This window comes from Crocuta crocuta, unplaced genomic scaffold (genome assembly GCF_008692635.1).
Source record: "Crocuta crocuta isolate KB4526 unplaced genomic scaffold, BGI_CrCroc_1.0 scaffold64, whole genome shotgun sequence".
Taxonomy (NCBI): domain Eukaryota; kingdom Metazoa; phylum Chordata; class Mammalia; order Carnivora; family Hyaenidae; genus Crocuta; species Crocuta crocuta.
The window spans coordinates 1618746-1638368 of NW_027530640.1; the positions used below are offsets into that span (position 1 = coordinate 1618746).

The window sequence follows — 19623 nt, forward strand, 5'->3', positions numbered from 1 at the left end:
TGATAAAGAGGTGCTGTCAAGTAGAAAGCACCAAAATACTGGTTTTTGCTGATTTGGTATGATGTGAGAAGAGCAATTACATCTCTCAGAACCCCAGTGTGTCCTTCTACTGAGTGGGAATCTAATTAACTTCGTTCAATTGTCACTGATTACTTGGCGAACATTTTAATTGGTTGCATATTGTTTTGAAAAGTGAGAGACATGCACAATAACATGGAAATAAAAGAATATATTTGTGAGGGAGATAGTAGGACAGAAAACAATAAGAGCACCCTAGGATTTTAAAATAAGGCTTATTGGTTGGCACCAGTAGAACAAGAGTTACAAAGATTAGAGGTTTACAAAATCATCCCTGGATTCATTCATTCATTAATAAATATTTACAGACCATCCTAGTCTTCTTCAAGACGCTAAGGATAACAAAATAGAAGTAATTCCTTATCTTCAAGAATGTTGTACTTTCAACTGGGAGGAGGTACAGTAAATATAATAAACAAATTCCGTAGGATGCTAGAAGGTGGTAAGTACAGCAAAGAAAAATTAAACAAGGTGATGAGGATGGATAGAGGGTGGGGAGGTCAATTTTAAAGGAGGTGCATACGGTAGGCCTCACTGTAAAAGGTTATTTGAACAAAGACAAGAAGGGAGTGGAAAAGAGCCAAGCAGGCAAGTGTGGAGTACATGTTCCTGGCAGAAAGACTTGAAATGGGAACCTATGCGAGGAAGCCAACGTGACTGACTGAGGAGAGCATGAGATGAATTCAAAGAGGCAAAGGTGGAGTTGTATGGGAGGGGGAAGTGGGGAGTAGGAAGGAGTCCTACAGTACATGGGAAAGGTGAACTGGTGAGACATTTGTAGGACCTCATGCACCATTACACGCGTTTTGGCTTTTATTTGGAGTGAAATGAAATCAGTTACTGGAGGGTTTTGAGCAGAGGAGCGAAGTGATATTCATTATGGTAGGTGTACTGAAAATAGAATGTAGAGTGTCCCATTCTGGAGTTTAATGGAAAAATCCAGGCAAGAGCAGATAGTAGCTTGAGGCTTAAACCAGGGTGTTAACAGTGAAGATGGTAAGAGTTGGTCAGACACTGAAAGTAGTTTGATTGTAGAGCCAAGAGTTTCCTGTTAAAATTGCTTATAAGTTCTGACACAGAAAGAGAAGTCAAGGTGTCAGCCTTAGCAAGTGGAAGGATGTCATCATCATTACCTGAGACAGGGAAGACTGTGAGCAGAGGGTTGGGGGTAGGAATTAAGAATTAGGTTTGAAAATGTTGAAATTGAGATATCTATTAGACATCCTGGTGGAGAGGTCAAGAAGGCAATTGCACGAATGAATCTGGAATTCTAGAGAGAAGTCTGGAAATGTGTCCTTGGCAGTGATCGGCATATTGATGAACTTAAAGCTGTGAGTTTGGATGACATCATCAACAGAGTGGATATGGGTAGAGGAGAGAGGAAGCCTGGGAAACTGCCAAAAGTGAGAACTCAGAGACAGAGAGAGAACCAACAAAGCATACTGAGAAGGAGCAGTAAGTGGAACAGGAAGAAAATCTGGGACCTTAGGAAGTTCTGGAAGCCAAGTGAAGAGAGCGTGTCAAGGAGGAAGTGATGAATCATGTCAAAAGCTGTCATGTCATGTGAGATGTGACAAATGATTATAGCGATAACAGCAATGTGGAGATCACTGATGAATTAAGTGCAGTTTATAGGGTGGTACTTGTCAGGATCTGAATGGAGCTGCTTTAACAAAAAGCAAGGAGGGAAGGAATTAGAGATAGTGAAGATATGGCTTCGTTATAAAGGGGGTCAGAGTAATCAAGCAGAAAGAAAAGGGTTAAGAGAGCTCAAGATGCAGTAAATAACAGCATGTTTGTAAACTACTGGATATGATCCCAGAAAGAGAGACTGATTGAGGAACAGTGTAGGAGACAAAGAATTCCCAAGTCTGCTGTTTTCACAGGATGATATGCTTTCTTCCACTTTTTCTTTTTCTTTTTTTAGTTGAAATAAGAGATAAGGCAGGTTTTCAGAACAGACTGTACTGTTCAGACTGCTTATTCTCAAGAGAACCTTTAAAGGCCATTTTATCTTCTTTGAGTGAAGTTTACATTCCATAGTTTTGATTTCCTTTAGAAATGTTCAGAAATTGACATTTGGAGGAAATACTTTAGAACAATTATCTTCAATGTCACAGTGTAATGATCTATTTAACGTGGGGGCATGTATGTGTGTATATAAGCGTGTGCATATCTGAATTAAATTTTGGAATTCTAAACTCTTATTTTATTTCAGCATCACATCTGCAAGTTCAGAGTCAAATATACAACAGAGAAACAAGATGCCGGTAAGAAATGAAGTTTGCAGACATTCTTTTTTCATAAAGCATTACAATTAATAAAACTTTAACTTCTTTAATGAATGTTGAGATTCTCCTGATGTAGTTTTGTTTTCACATTTCATTAGTAAAGATCTTAAAAATAAATCATGGAATGTTCTTTTTCTAGTATAACGAGGCAAAGTTGGCAGAGTGCCAGCTAAGTGATATTACTGGGCAGTAAGAAAACTAGGTGAGCTATGGTGTAGCCACACAATATCGTGGACATCCTGGTTACTACAAAAATAAGTGTTTGCTTATATAGGAGGAAATTCTGGTATTCAAACAAGGTACAGATCGGGTAAATCACATTATTTGGTTTATTTAGGCTAAGGGTTAAATCACAGTCTATTCCAGATATTTCTAGTTCACACTCTTTCAAGTCAGCAAAGGACATACCTAGTTCTGACCCTTGAGGTCTCTTCTCTTCTCTGGGCTCTGTCATGCCCTGGGATACTTAGGTCCTTTTTACCAGAGCCTCAGTTAGTACCTACTCATGCCCCAGGTAGTGGGAGTGTGGGTTGTTGAGAAGTATTGAGGTTGGGTGATGGAGACCTGGGAATTCATTACACTAGTTCTCCACTTTTATGTGAATTAGAGGATTTCCCCTAAAGAAAAAATAAGCTGTATACCCTTGATTCAATTTCAGTAAGGATCCTCTAGACTCCATCATAGACATTTCTAGAACAATCCCAAAACCGAGATAATAACCAAGTGATAATGACCAGGGTCTTATTTTTCATCCATGCAATGAGGATGATGAGTTTTAACAGTCTACCTCAAATAAGATGTTTGGGCTATGAAAAAGGTTGGTAAAGTACCAACAAGTAAATGGGAGTATAGTTATTTGGAGTCGATAGCGTTAAAATTGGCTCCCTGTGAGGGCAAGGGACTTCACTCTTTCATTTCTCTGTTTCTTTCTGGATTCAACCTCTACCACTCCCATCCCATATCAGCATCGCCAGCTAAGAACAAATAATCTAGTGAAGTGTATGCCCAGAACATCACTCCTGCAGTTATTTTTTTCAAAGCATTAACATCTCTATTCTAAGTTATGTTCATTTAACCTGGCCCCAGATAGACTGGAGTTGTCTCTCAAATCCATAATTATTTTCAGGAGAAGGGGTTTTATTAAAGAAATAAAAGTCAAGAGAGACCAACTTAGATTGGTAGAATATAAACTTTATTAAAAATCTTCTTTCTTACTATAGTGATTATTTAATCTTATATTGCTTGTTTTTAGCTAGCAAAAAAAAAAAAGCCTAATAATGAAGGTTTTTAAATGTATATGTTAGAACTATTTGTAATTCTGTTGCCCATAGAGAAAATATCCCTCACTAGTATCACATAAAACATTATTTTCTCTGCTTGGAACCCTTGGGTTAGCAGTTAAAATGCAGTTTTGAAAATTTTTGAAAGACTTCATTCAGTTCACCAATCTCTGTTTATTGTCTTTTTCTCTAACAATGCTAATCAATTAGCACCCCAGAGGTAACCCTCTAGTTGGCTGCATATGACACTGGAAAGGACAAGGTGCCAATTACCACATTTAGGATTTCTGCTCTGGGCTCCCAATTAGCTTCCTGGAGTTCAGAGTCTACTTCTTTCAATTTGCATTTAATACAGTTGGGATCCTGGGGGCTGGAAGTAGCTGGTTCTTCTGTGTTCTACTGTGTTTTTACATTTCTAAAAGAATACATTTAGCTGGAGGAGGTTAGAATTAGAGAGCTCAAGGCCATAATGTATCTGTAATTAGTGCTGTCTCTTCATCAGACAATGCCTTTCAAATCTTGCAACTCTTGGAACGGTCACTCAGCAGAACTGATTCTGCTATGTATCATGAGGAACCAAACTGCAGGTGGCTCTCAGATGCCTCTTTAACATTTTTTTAATGTTTATTTATTTTTGAGAAAGAGAGAGTGAGACAGAGCACAATTGGGGGACAGGCAGAGAGAGAAGGAGACACAGAATCCGAGGCAGGCTCCAGGCTCTGAGCTACTAGCACAGAGTCTGATGTAGGGCTCCAACTCACAAATTGTGAGGTCATGACCCGAGCCAAAGTCGGATGCCTCACGACTGAGCCACCGAGGAACCCCATCAGATGCGTCTTTTAAAATAGCCGCAGTTTGCTCTAACAGAAGAGATTGAAATTGAAGGATGAAACCTGTTTAATTCTGTGAAGATATCTCCACCACCCAAGCATAATGAAATATGCTCTCAAACCTATCTGAAGATGGTGGTTCCCTTTCTGCCTTTACTACACTATTCTCTGAATGCTCCTTTAATTTTTGAACTCGTCTGGTAAGCTGCCTTCTTAGGGTAACAACTGGCATTTCTTTATTCATCTCTGTGTCCCCAGGATAGAGTCTCTGCTACCAAAACAGCACTCAATCATTCTTGTTTGAACTAGAACAAATGGATGAGCCCCAGGCTATTAGGTGATGGACAGATGCCGATTCCTATGCAGCAGATGGCCATGGTTTTAAGAATTATCACTATCATATTGATTCTTTTCTTCTTATTATTAACACTTTAGAAATTAAGAAATTGAGATTCAGGGAGGTTGAGAAACTTTTCAGATGTTGAATGACCAAATGAAATCTATGTTCACTATACAGCAGGAACATTATGAAATAATGCAGTGTTAGTTTTCTTAGATCCACATCTCAGGTGCCAGGCTGTCCCTGTTTTTATCTGCACCTTATTCTTTTGGGCCTGTTGGAGGATTAGAATGTTATTTAAACTGTTGCCTTTGCTGCATTTTAATATCTTCTGACAGAGAACAGCTAGTGCATATAAATCACCTCATTTGAAACTGTTTAGGAAATAAAAATTCTATTGAAAGGAGGCTTGACCTGAACCGGACACCTGGCTCAGGATTTCTTCCTCTGAACTATTCCTGACCCACTGTGACACATAGAAATGAATTATGTAAAACATATGATGTCACTAGTTATGTGGAGGGGCACATCCACAAGTGAGGGTGTGGGTATGAATTCATTAATGCTACAGTATGTACAAAGTATTTCACTCATGGTACAAAACTAAGCTTATTAGAAAACTTCAGAAAGCATTGGTCTTTCAAGTTGTAATTTAATGATGACTTCATTAAAGAATTATTATTCTAGGTGCTGAAAGTATGAAAGCACTTTCTTATTTTTAATTTGTGAGGTCAAATTCATAGCACAGTACACAGAAAGTCAGCTTTCCAAAACTAACTTAAAGAAGCTGAAATATTTTGTGTAAACTGGGGAAGGCAAGCAATGCCTTAAATTGTGCCCAATGTATACATTCTCTTTTTCTTTTAGTATTTGCTATGATATAGTATTATGTTCATAAAAAGCATGTATTTGGTCTCGTTCTGATATTTCTAAATTTTAATATTCTAAAATGGCTTTCAGAAAATCCATCCCATTGAGGAATAAACTTTCAAATAATCTGTTAATATATCACTTGTGCTTTAAAGGAACAATTCAAGTGATTTAAAGGAAATTTTTCTACTTATTCTGAGAATGAGATCAATATAGAATTGCATCTCTATGTATGTTGAAATATAAAGATTTGTGGCTGTTCTATAAAATGGATTATATATGCATTTATTTTTTTCCCCACTTCAATAGCTGAGAAATGATGTCTCAGAACTTTTTGTTTTGGATTTCTTTCTTTCCTCTGCTCTTTATTTCTCTTCCTCTCTTTTACCTTTTCTCTTCTTTTGCTTGCTTCCTTTTCTTATTGTTGGTCTTTCTTTCTTTCTTTCTTTCTTTCTTTCTTTCTTTCTTTCTTTCTTTCTTCCTTTCCTCCTTTCCTCCTTTCTTTTCTTTCTTTCTTTCTTTCTTTCTTTCTTTCTTTCTTTCTTTCTTTCTTTCTTTCTTTCTTTCTTTCTTTCATCTCTTTTACTGAAGCAAACTTGCAAATTTGAAGTGTCCAAGTTGAATTTGACATATGCATACAAACCAGTTAAGGGAATGAAGTATCCATCACCCCCAGGGGTCTCTCATACTCCTCTCTAATCTCTCTCACCTGCATATATACCATTCTCAAGGATCTGCCTTATGCCACTGTCTATAATCTTGCATTTCCTTGAGCTTTGTATAAATGGAGTATGTGATATATTGATGCATTTCTATATTGATCTTATAATAAGAATAAATAGGAAGATTCCTTTAAATCACTTGAAACATTGACTTAAAGCACAGGTGTATATATATTAGTATATCATACAGTATGTACCCCCTTTACTGACTTCTTTACTTAGCAAAATTATTTTGAGAGTCATCCATGTTGTAGTCTTTCAATAATTAAGTTTTATTGAATAGTACCCCACTATATTGAATGCATCAGTTTGTTTGTTTATCCATTTACCTGTTGACTAACATTTAGGTTATTTCCAGTGTTTGACTCTGACGAATAAAGCTGCTATAAACATTCACATACAAGTCTTTGTGTGGACATATGCTTTCTTTTCTCCTGGGTGAGTACCTAAGAGTGAAGTGATTGAATCATATGGTAATTTAACTTTCTTAAAAACTGTGAAACTGTTTTCCAAAGTGATAGTATCATTTTACATTTCCACCAGCAGTGTGTGAGAGTTTTAGTTGATCCATATTCTCTCCAACCTTGGTAGGGTCAGACTTTCAAGTCTTAGCCTCTCTAATGTAGTAGTATCTCAGTGTGGTTTTAATTTTCATTACCTTAATAGCTAATAGTATTGAGCACCTTTTCATGTGCTTATTTGCCATCTTTATGTCTTATCTGGTGAAATATCTATTGAAATCTTCTGTCCATGTTTAAGTTGTTTTGTTTCTTACTATTGGATTAGAGCTCTTTATGTATTCTAGACACAAGAAACTTTTCAGATATGTGTTTCGCAACTATTTTCTCCAGCCTGTGGTTACTCTTTTCATTCTCTTAAGTGTCTTCAGAAGGGCAGGAGTTATTAATTTTTATGAAGTCTACTTTATCACTTGGTATTCTCATGGATCATCCTTTTGGTATCTGATCTAAAAATTCTTTGCCTGAGGTCACAAATATTTTCTCTTGCTTTCTTCCTACAGTCTTTGAGTTTGAGGTTTCACATTTAGATCTAGGCTTTATTTTGAGTTAATCATGCTTGATGGTGATTCAAAGCGAGTCTCTCTCTAGGAACTTCCCTCAGCTGAAAGAGCTACATTGCTCTATGGTAATCCATCTTCATGGGATCGACCTGTATCCAATGATGCAGGGCTGCAGGACCAGGTCCCCTTCCTTAGACGGAGGACAATTCTGTAAGGCCAGGCCCAATTCACAGCTCCCATAGAATTGCTAAGGCTGCTGTTGCATTCTCACTTCTCTTTTCCTTTATAAGTGTTGCTCCCAAGAGGTGTCTCCAGTAAGATGCTCTCCAGAGACCCTAACCTAAAAAATCCAAATAGGTCTAATTTAACGTATAAGGTTTTGCAAATGGAAATTCATAAGAAATGCAAAACAGCCACTGTGCTGTCACTGAGGGCAAGACAAATGATGTGAATAGAAACTGTCCTTGTGACTTTGATTGCCCTTCAGAGAAATCTTTCTTTATATAAAAGATTTAATGAGTATATGTTTGCAGACTTTCAGGAAGCAAAAGATTTCATTTAATAAAGTACGATAATGTCTAGTTATTCAATCTAAAAATTGGCTTTTTCCCCACAAAAGAACACAAATGGTATAGAAATTGAATGTTCACTTCTAGGAATATCTGCTAGTTATCTAGATAGTATCTGCCATTACTCTGAAAGAGTAATGTTATCTTCCCAGATGCGGGGATGTGAGATGTTAGTTGGAGTGTTTAGCCATTGTTCAACCTCTCATATAGCTTCTTTTGTGTTAAGATCTTGCAGGAAATGAGGGGCTGGTCCATATCATGCTCTCCTGTCCCCATCCTCACCCTGTCCCTGTGCAACCATCTACCAAAATCATAGAGCCTAAATGCTATCAAAGAAGCGACTTCAACAGAGATTTCAGGTCAAGCAGTGCATAGAATGATGGCAGTGATCATAGTATTGTAACTGGTGAAAAATATATTTTTTCCTTTGGTTATTATCAAGAAAGATCAAAACTTCAATTCATTTTAATTTTATATGACTGTCATCAAAATTTTTGCATGTTATCAGTTACAGTTGACAAATGACTTAATATTTTGTTTATCTGAAGAAATTACTTCTTTTTTATACCTATCCAAGGTGTGATAGAGAGGGACTCTATTCATCTCAGTTACTAAGAGCCTCTGGAAGGAAGCTTCCCTGGGAGTGCATTTCTACAGTCTGGGCAGGCAGCAATGGAAGGAGGGGTAAATTGGAATTTAGATGCACCACTTTTGCTCCTATGCCATTAGTCAAAGAAGACACATGGTTTAAAATAGCCTTCAAGAGCTGAGGAAGTGAAATCATATCATAAGCCTAGAAGAATTTTCAAAAAGATTTTGCTGGATAAAAGTTACAGTAATATAAAACTAAATTTAAAAGAAAAAAGAGTGCTGCTATGAACATTGGGGTACATGTGCTCCTATGCCTCAGCATTTCTATATCCCTTGGGTAAATTCCTAGCAGTGCTATTGCTGGGTCATAGGGGAGTTCTAGTGTTAATTTTTTGAGGAACCTCCACACTGTTTTCCAGAGGGGCTGTACCAGTTTACATTCCCACCAACAGTGCAAGAGGGTGCCAGTTTCTCCACATCCTCACCAGTATCTCGTGTTCTCTGATTTGCTCATTTTAGCCACTCTGACTGGTGTGAGGTGGTATCTCAGTGTCGTTTTGATTTATATTTCCCTGATGAGTAGGGATGCTGAGCATCGTTTCATATGTTTGTTGGCCATCTGGATGTCCTCTTTGGAGAAGTGTCTGTTCATATCTTCTGCCCATTTCTTTACTGGGNAGTTTGGGCCCCGCCTTGGGCTCTGTGCTGACAGCTCATATTCTGTGTCTCCCTCTCTCTCTGCCCCTCGCCCACACATGCTCTGTCTGTCTCTGTCTCTCAAAGATAAACAAACATTAAAAAAATTTTTTTAAAGAATTAACCTAAGGAAAATAAAAAGCAATGCTATAGATAGATACAAAAGGAAAGAAAATATTAGCTCTAGAATTTCTTATTTTAATAATAAGTTCTATTTAACTTGAGAACAGAGGCCACAAAAAAGATTTTAGCAGTTCAAAATGAGGTTGGCCAAAGAACTAGGAAGTGTTCTTTAGAAAATGATTCTTCACAAGCATTTGGGCAAGATGACCTATTTCATTTTAATTTCTATGAGAGAGTAAATGTATAAGAAACAAAAGGTCCTGTTTTCACATGCAAATGTGCTCCTTTGGTTTTTATAAATGTCAGCAGGCAAAGAAATTTAGAAAACATGTGGCACTGGAACAGATTGTTTACAGATAGGAGGTTTTTCAGAATTTCCCCAAGAGGCATCAGTGGCGCAAAGGGCCTCTAGAAACTGAAGCATTTGAATGTCTGCAAATTTGTTTCATCAAATGCCCGTGACATTTTTTTTCCCCTTCCACTTGGCTCCTTTAAATGGCAAAAACTTTCAGACAACGGGCATTATTTGGGGAAAGCATGCCGGTTTGTGTGGTGTAGTGCTGACATGTTTTATTTTCTGTGAAGGTAGAAATGTTGAGAAGTTTGTATGTGTAGCAGGAAGGAAGTTGTGAAATACAAAAAGGGGACAGAAGTTAAATGTATATATATTTAAATAGATACAAGTTAAGTATACGTACTTAATTTGCTTCCAGGTTTACTCTGAATTAATATTCTGAATAAACTCATTTCATGTAAAATTTTCTCAACTTCTAAAACCTGAATGTTTAGAGCAAAGGAAGACAGGACATGTGTGTTTTGGGGCCATCTAATCAATCAGTTGACTTTGAGAGCACACTTCAAGTGATGCGTTCTGAAGAAAAACACTTTCCAAAACTTCAGATTTTCAACCAAGAGAGAATATCCTCCCAAAGGGCTAGGACAGTGACTCAATCTAGTCTTTCCCAAAGGAGTAAGTCTTCTTGAGATTGAGAGAGTGATCTGGGAGGGAGAAGCATAAAGGATTCAGGATCTCAGGGATTAAGCTTGGCCTCTGGCTGCCCTCAGTCTCATCAGGCAGATTAGATAACATCAGATTAATTTGTTTTGATAATTTTGTTAAACTGACATTTGCGGCTGGAAATAATAGCCCCAGGGTGTCATGTCAATAGCTGAGCAGTTTGTCTTAGATCAAGTATCAGAGTCAATTGGTTATTTCAAAATATGTCTAATCATGTGAATCAATGTGATATGTTATCTGTACTTAATGAGGCTCGGAGAAATCAAATGTTTCTCCAAGTTTTGATTAGAGTCTGCTTCCTCAAAAAGTTGACTGTCTCCTTGGATAAATTTATGCATTAATACACAAAAATGAGAAGCTAATTTAGACTCAGAAATTCTTTATCTTGTAAGAAAATTTACCACAGACCATTATTTCAACCCATTTGTGAAGCATTTATAAATATTCAAAGTTAATTAATAGAAAATATTTGTAACATGTATTACAACATCCTTAATATATTAAGGTCACATATAAATCAATGAGGAAAAAATTAGCCTTTAAAAAGGAAATGGACAAAGGACACAAATCAAAATTTACAGAAGTTTTAAGATATACAGTTATCTAAGAAACTGCCCAAACTTACAAATATCAAATAATATGTCCAAATAATAGGAGGCAAAGAAATGAAAATTTTTTAAACCTAGATATCATATTTTACCCGTAAGTTTGACAGATATAAAGAGTATTTAGGAGGAAGGGGTCCAAGATGGAGGCATAGGAATATCCTGAATTCACAGCCTCCAGTGGACACACCCAATCTATAGCTGTATACTGATCATTTCCTTCTGAAAAGATCTGAAAACTAGAAGAATTGCTTTCTCCAACAAAGCATCAAAGGCACATGATATGGGTAGAAGAGGCAGAAACATAGTCTTGTAAGTCCCACACACCCAGCCACAAACATAATAGGGAGGAATCTCACCAGACAGGCACATCTCCTAGAAGAGTAAGGTATTGGTGCCCTACAATGGGCACCCCAGCCCTTGGGATCTGTATTGGAAAGATGAGCTCCCAGTATATTTGGCTTGGAAAACCAACCCAAAGTGCCATGGGAAACTGAGGTTCTGCTCTTGGAGAGCACACATGTAGTCTCACTCACCCAAAGACTCAAAGAAAACATAGCTTGAAAAGTACTCAGGCTATATGTGAGAGAGATTCATTTGTTTATCTAGGGGCATTGGCTAGAGAGATAGGGGATGGCTGAGATGTCCCTCAGAGATGGAAGCACTGTTATATTTTCCACATAGAGTCCTAGTGCAGGTGGATGAGCTCAGATACTGCATTCTCATATGCCTGGTGGTACAGGCAAGGGTGAGCAGTTGGGGCATTTGCTGAGACTGGAAAGCACAACTGGTTGCAAGCTCCCTGACCTCTAGTTGGGGCAGGTAAGTTGTAGCAGGCAAACAGTTGTATCATTCTCTTACTCCCAGCCTAAAGCCAGCATGCTCACACAGAAAGGCACTCTCTTGCTTCATTGCCAAAAGCCCATAAGTGCATGTGGTCAAAACATTTTCCCATTGCCTTTCTGAAGCCCTGCCTATACACTTTTGAGCAGCCTTGCTAAAGTCAGAGGGTATATGCAGGTCAGACAGGGGACACCTCTTGATCATCTGCGGGACATGAAGACTGATGCTCCAGAGCTCCATGGGACTGTAACAATCAGAAAGACAGTTCTGATCAGGCACCACCCTCAGGGCACTGTACAGATAGCAGATTGAAACACAACTCCAGCTATCCTTGAAAAATGCCCATTTTCGGGGCGCCTGGGTGGCTTAGTCGGTTGAGCGTCCGACTTTCGCTTAGGTCATGATCTCGCGGTTAGTGGGTTCGAGCCCCGCGTCGGGCTCTGTGCTGACTGCCAGCTCAGAGCCCGGAGCCTGTTTCAGTCTGTGACTCCCTCTCTCTCTGACCCTCCCCTGCTCACGCTATCTCTCTCTCTCTCCTAGAAATAAATAAAACATTAAAAAAAAAATTTAGAAAAATGCCCATTTTCTTACTCTGGAGCTTCAGCCTGAAGAATAGGCTTCAAGTTTATCATATATCTAGAGCTAAGGAGGTGTATTCAGGGAATTTAAGCAAGGGGATACCATTCTTGGTTACTGCCCTGGCCTCACTACAGCTTGATAAGACTTCTCAGAAAGGGACTTATTTGCATGTCTGGAGCCCTGAGTTTTGCAACTCTTGTCCAGGGGACACCTTTAGATCTCATGGTCTGGAAGTCATACTTCAAAAGCTGCTGCTAAAGGATCTGACTTCCAATCAACCTGAAACTAGGTGCTAAATAAAATTCCTCCCCTTGGATCACTGACAGGTCTTCACACACACCCAGCAATGAGGTATGTCAAGAATAAGTCAGGCAGTGAAGAGAATCACAAAGGTTCAAGAGACAACCAAGGGCTTGACAAAGTTAAAGGAGAAGGATCATCACCTTCACAAGGTCACCCCTTCAAGGCTGTGACATACAGCTGTTTTGCTGAATACAAAGAAACAAACATAAAGAGCAGGGGTGCCTTGGTGGCTCAGTTAGTTAAGTGTCTGACTCGTGGTTTTGGCTCAGGTCATGATCTCATGGTTTGGGGTTTGAGCCTGATGTTGGGCTCCATGCTGACAATGAGAAGCCTGCTTGGGATTCTCTCTCTTCTCTCTCTCTCTGCCCTTACCCTCCTCTCTCTCTCTCTCTCAAAACAAATAATTAAACATTAAAAAAAGAAACAAACACAAAGAGTCAAGCATAATAAAGAAACAGGGAAATATGTTCCAAACAAAAGAACAAGACCTTAATGATAAGTAATCCACCTGATAAGGAATTCAAAGTAATGGTCATAAAGATGCTCACTGAACTCAGGAAAAGAATGGATGAATGAAGCTTCAGTAAAGAAACATAAAACATAGAGTACCAAACAGAAGTCACAGACATGAAGAAGACAATAACTGAATGAGAAAATACACTAGAGGAATTCGATAGCAAACTGGATAAAGGAGAACAATAGATTAGTAAGCTATAAGAGAGGGTGGTAGAACTCACCTAAACAAAGCAGCAAAATGACAAAAGAATTTTAAAAAATTAAAATAACTTAAGGGACCTTCACAACAACATAAAGAGTAAGCATTCTATTATAGAAGTCCCAGAAAAAGAAGAGAAAGGTACAGAAAATTTATCTGAGGAAATTAATGATAGGTGAAAACTTCCCTAACCTAAGGAAGGAAACAGACATCCAGGTCCAGGAATTCCAGAGAATGTCAAATGAAATGAATCCAAAGAGAGTCATACCAAAACACATTAAAACAAAAATGTCAACAGTTAAAGATGAAGACAGATCCTAAAAGTGGCAAGAGAAAAATAAATTTTATATTCAAGGAAAATCCCATAAGGCTATCAGCAATTTTCTCAGCAGAAACTTTGCAAGCCAGAAGGAAATGGCTTATGACATTCAAATTGATGGAAACCAAACCAAACCAAACCAAACCCAAAAACTTCTCACCAAAAATATTCTACCCAGCAATGCTATCATTCATATCTAAAGAGGAGATGAAGAGTTTTCCAACAGGCAAAAGATAAAGAGTTCATCACTATTAAACTGGCATTACAAGAATTATTCAAGGGACTATTGTAAGCTAACAAGAAAAGGTGTAAATTAAAAACAAGAAAACATGTAAAAGTGAAAATCTCACTAGAAAAGATAAATATAATGTCAAGGTAGTATACAAGCCACTTATAAAGCTGCTAAGAAGGATAAAATAAAAGTAGTAAAATTAACTAAAATTATAATTAGTTAAGCATTACATAAAATAATAAGCTGTGAAAAGTGACATCAAAAACATAAGATGTGGAGCAATAATGTAAAGTTTTGGAATGTGCTTAAAACTAAATCGCTACTAATTTAAAATACACTGATAGATACATAGAATAACAAATGTGACATGCACAGGAGACAAAAAGCAAAACTTATTGTAAATCCACAAAAGAAAATGAGAAAGGAAACTACAATAACATTAAAAAATGTTATAAAACCAGAAGGGAAGGGAGAGAAAGAAGAAAGGAACACAGAGGAACTACAAAAACAGCCAGAAAACAACTGAAGAAATGGCAGTAAGTACATATCTGTCAATAATTACTCTAACTATAAATGGATGAAATTCTCCAATCAAAAGATATAAAGGGGTTGAATGGGCAAATAACAAGACACATCTGTGTACTGTCTATAAGAGATTCACTTTAGACACAGAGAAACTAAAAATGAAGGGATGAAAAAATATATGTTATGTAAATAAAAACAGAAAACTGGTGTAGCTATATTCATATCAGACTAAGTAGATTTTTTAAAAGACTGTGATAAAAGACAAAGACAGGCACTACATAATGATAAATGGGTCAATTCAGTAAGAGCATATAACATTTATGAATATATATACACCAACATAAGAACACCAAAAAATATAAGGCAAATACTAACAGATCTAAAAGGAGAAATTTCCAGCAACACAATAACAGTAGGGGGTTTTAACACCCCACTTACATCAATGGATGGATCATCCAGACAGATAATCAATAATATCTGCCTTAAATGGCACACTAGGCCAGATGGGCTTAATACATATGTATAGAACATTCCATCCAAAAGCAGCAGGATGTACATTCTTCTTAAGTGTACAAAGAACGTTTTTAAGGATGGATCACATTTTAGGCCATAAAATAATTCTCAATAAATTCAAAAGGACTGAAATCATATCAAGATTCTTTTTTCAGACCACAATGGCATGGACCTAGAAATCAATTACAAGAAAACTAGAATAACTACAAATACATGGGGATTAAACAACATGTTATTATTTGGGGTGCCTGGGTGGCTCTGTCAGTTGAGCGTCCGACTTCAGCACAGGTCATGATTTCATGGTTCGTGGGTTCCAGCCCCATGTCCGGCTCTGTGCTGAAAACTAGCTCAGAGCCTGGAGCCTGTTTCAGATTCTCTATCTTCCTCTCTTTCTGACCCTCCCCTGCTCATGCTGTCTCTCTCTCTCTCAGGAATAAATAAAACATTACAAATAATTTAAACAACATGTTATTAAACAAGTACTGGGTCATAGGAAAAATCAAAGAAGAAGTAAAAAAAATACCTAGACACAAATTAAAACAGAGATATGACATACTAAAATCAATGGGATAAAGCAAAAGCAGTTCTAAGAGGGAAGTTAATAGCAATATAATATAGGCCTACCTTCAGAAACAAAAGAAATCTCAAATTAACAATTTAATTTTACACTTAAAGCAACTAGGAAAAGAAGCAGAAATGAAGTTCAAAGTTAGTAGAAGGAAGAAAATAATAAATATTACAGTGGAAATAAATGAAATGGATACTAAAAACATAATAGAAAGGACTAATGAAACTAAGAGCTGGTTCTTTGAAAAGATAAACAAAAATGACAGTCATTACTTAGACTCACCAAGAAAAATTGAGAGATGGCTCAAATAAATAAAATAAGAAATGAAGAAGTTACAACTGATATCACAAAAATACAAAGGACATTAGAGACTACTATGAACAATTATATGCCAACAAATTAGACAATCTAGAATAAATGGATACATTCCTAGAAATTTATAATTTTCTAAGACTGAATCACGAAGAAATAGAAAATTTGAAGAGACCAATTACTCGTCAGGAGATTGAATCTGTAATCAAAAACCTCCCCAAAACCAAACTCCAGGACCAGATGACATCCTAGTGAGTTCTACCAATCATTCAAAAATTTAATACCTATCCTTCTCAAACTCTCCAAAAAACTGAAGGGGATGCAGAGCTTCCAAACTCCTTTTACCAGACCAGGATTACCTCCATACCCAAATCAGAGACTACACACACACACACACACACACACACACACACACACTAAAGGCCAATATCCTTGATGAACAGAGATGCAAAAATCCTTAGCAAAATTTTAGCAAAGCAAATTCAGCAATACATTAAAAGGATCATACATCATGATCAAGTGGGATTTATTCCAGGAATGTAAGAATGGTTCCAATCCTCAAATCAATTTGAACGAAAGACAACAAAAATGAAAGATAAAACTCATATGATCATCTCAACAGATGCAGAAAAAGCATTGGACAAAACTCAGTATCCATTTATGATACAAACTCTCTATGAAGTAGATATGGAGACTGTACCTTAACATAATAAAGGTTATTTATGATAAACCCATAGCTCATATACTCAACAGTAAAAAGCTGACAACTTTTCCTCTAAGATTAGGAACAAGACAAGGATGGCCATTATTCCCACTGTTATTCACAGCATATTGGAAGTCCTAACCACAATAATTAGGCACAAAAAAAGAAATAAAGGTATACAAATTGAAAGGAACTAAGTAAAACTCTATTTACAGATAACATGATACTATACACAGAACACCCAAAGAGTCAACCAAAAAACTGTTAGAACTAATATATGAATACAGTAAAGTTGCAGAATACAAAGTTAATATACAGAAATAGGCTGCATTTCTACATACTAATAATGGTCTATCAGAAAGAGAAATCAAGAAAACATTCTGATTTACAATCACATCAAAAACAGTAAAATAGCTAGGAATAAATTCAATCAAGGAAGTGAAAGATCTGTACATTGAAAACTATAAGACACTGATGAAAAAAATTGAATATGAGACAAATAAATGAACAGATATTCCATGCTCATGGATTGGAAGAATTAATATTGTTAAAATGTTCCTACTACCCAAAGCAATCTATAGATTCAATGCAATCAAAATTACAATGACATTTTTCACAGAACCAGAACAAAAATTCTAAAATTTGTATAGAACCACAAAAGACTCCAAATGGCCAAAACCATCTTAAGAAAATGGAACAAAGATAGAGGTATCATGCTCCCTGAAATCACACTGTACCACAAAGATACAGTAACCAAAACAGTGTGGTAATGGCATAAAAATAGACATAAAGATGAATGGAATAGAATAGAAAGCCCATAAATAAATATGGTCAATTTATTTATAACAAAGAAACAAGAATGTATAATGGAGGAAAGACAGTCTCTTCAATATACGGTATTGGAAAAAGTGGACAGCTACATGCAAAAGAGTGAAACTGGACTTCTATATTACAGGATATGTAAAAATCAACTCAAAGTAGATTAAAGATTTGGATGTAAGACCTAAAGTGTTAAAACTTCTCGGAAAAATTAAGTGGGCAAGCTCCTTGTTATCAGTCTTAGTGATTTTGGGAGGGGAATCTGACTCCAAAGGCAAAGGAAATAAAAGCAAAAAATAAATAAATGTGATTACATCAAACTAAAAATCTTCTCCATGGGAAAGGAAACCATCAACAACATAAAAAGGCAACCTACTGAAGAGGAAAAAGTATTTGTGAATTGTATATCTGATAAGAGTTTAATATCCAAAATATAAAGAACTCATACAACTCAATCACAAAATATCTAATTAAAACATGGACAGAGGATCTGAATAAATATTTCTCCAAAGAACAGAGATGTCTAGTAGGTACATAAAAAGATTCTCAACATCAATAATCATCAGGGAAATGCAAATCAAAACCACAATGCAATATCATCTAATACCTGTTAGAATAGCTTTTGTAAAAAGATAAGAATAGCACGTGTTGCAGAGACTGTGGAGAAAAGGGAACTCTTATGCTCTGTGGTGGGAATGTAAATTGGTGCAGCCACTATAGAAAACAGTATGGAAGGTCTTCAAAAAATTACAAATAGAGGTGCCATATGATCCAATAATTCCACTATGGAGTATATATCCAAAGAAAATGAAAACACTAAATCAAAAAGATATATGCCACCTCCATGTTCAATGCAGCATTATTTATAAGAGCCAAGACATGGAAACAACCTAAGTGTTTATCAACAGATGAATGGATAAAGAAAATGCGGTACATATATCCAATGGAATATTACTGAGCCATTACAAAGAATGAAATCTTGCCATTTGGGTAACATGGATAGAGCTTATGGCCATTATTCTAAGTGAAATAAGTCAGGCAGAGAAAGAAAAGTATCATTTGATTTCACTTATATATGGGACCAAAAAACAAACAAAACAGGACCCAGACTCATAGATACAGAGAAAAGATTGGTGTTGCCATAGGGGATGACGGCTGGGGGGTGGGCAAAATGGATGAAGAAGATTAATAAGTACAAGCCTCCAGTTACAAAATAAATAAGTTATGGAGATGTATGTACAGCATGGGGGATACAGTCAATAACATTGTATTAACTTTGCAAGGTGACAGATGGTAACTAGATTGACTGTGCTGACCAGCTGGCAATGTATATAAATGTCAAATCACTTTATTGTACACGCGAAACTAATATAATACTGTATGTCAATTAAACCTCAAAAAAAGTATTGAAGTTGTCATTATTGGCAAACTTGTAAGAAAACTATGATTCTCATATACTCTTGGTGGGAGTGTTTTGGGGATGTAAGCAGAAATATGTATCAGTGTATTCTCTTTAAAATTCAGTAGTTTCTACCATTTATATTAAGAAAATAAAAAACAAGTCCACAAAGATGTATAAACATGCCTAGTACAGGGTTCTCTAATAGTAGGGAAAAATATATACACATAGTAACATTTACTGTGACCTTTAAATATGTGGCCATTTTAAAATTAGTAATTATGGGGCTCATGGGTGGCTCAGTGGGTTGGATGCTGACTTCGGCTCAGGTCCTGATCTCACGGTTCATGGGTTCATGCCCTGTGTCGGGCTCTGTGCTGACAGCTAGCTCAGAGCCTGGAACCTGCTTCAGATTCTGTGTCTCCGTCTCCATCCACCCCTCCCTAACTAGTGCTCTGTCTCTGTCTCTCTCTCTGTCTCTCTCTCAAAAATAAATAAACATTTAAAAAATTGGAAATTATGGAACATGGTGGCACGTGACTCGCTCAGACAATAGAGCATGTAACTCTTGATCACAGGGTCATGCGTTCAAGCTGCATGGTAGCTATAGAGCTTACTTTACTAAAAAAATGGAATATAACATCTATCATCATTCAAATATAGATTATGCCTATGACATATTGTTAATTGCAAATGATTCCCATTTAACCAAGTCTAACCATGTATAGTGTGAATTGATGTTTTACACATTATGGATCT

At 36.7% G+C, this 19623-nt stretch overlaps 1 protein-coding gene and 1 long non-coding RNA gene across 3 annotated transcripts in view; one reads left to right on the top strand and one right to left on the bottom strand.

Moving 5' to 3' along the window:
* LOC144235361 (uncharacterized) overlaps positions 1 to 19623 on the bottom strand; it is a 455442-nt gene that overhangs the window by 121319 nt on the left and 314500 nt on the right. The window lies entirely within an intron of this gene.
* CCDC192 (coiled-coil domain containing 192) overlaps positions 1 to 19623 on the top strand; it is a 200707-nt gene that overhangs the window by 2668 nt on the left and 178416 nt on the right. Inside the window, 1 exon segment of the mRNA XM_077768915.1 lies at positions 2297 to 2348. Coding sequence (XP_077625041.1) covers positions 2297 to 2348 — 52 coding nt within the window.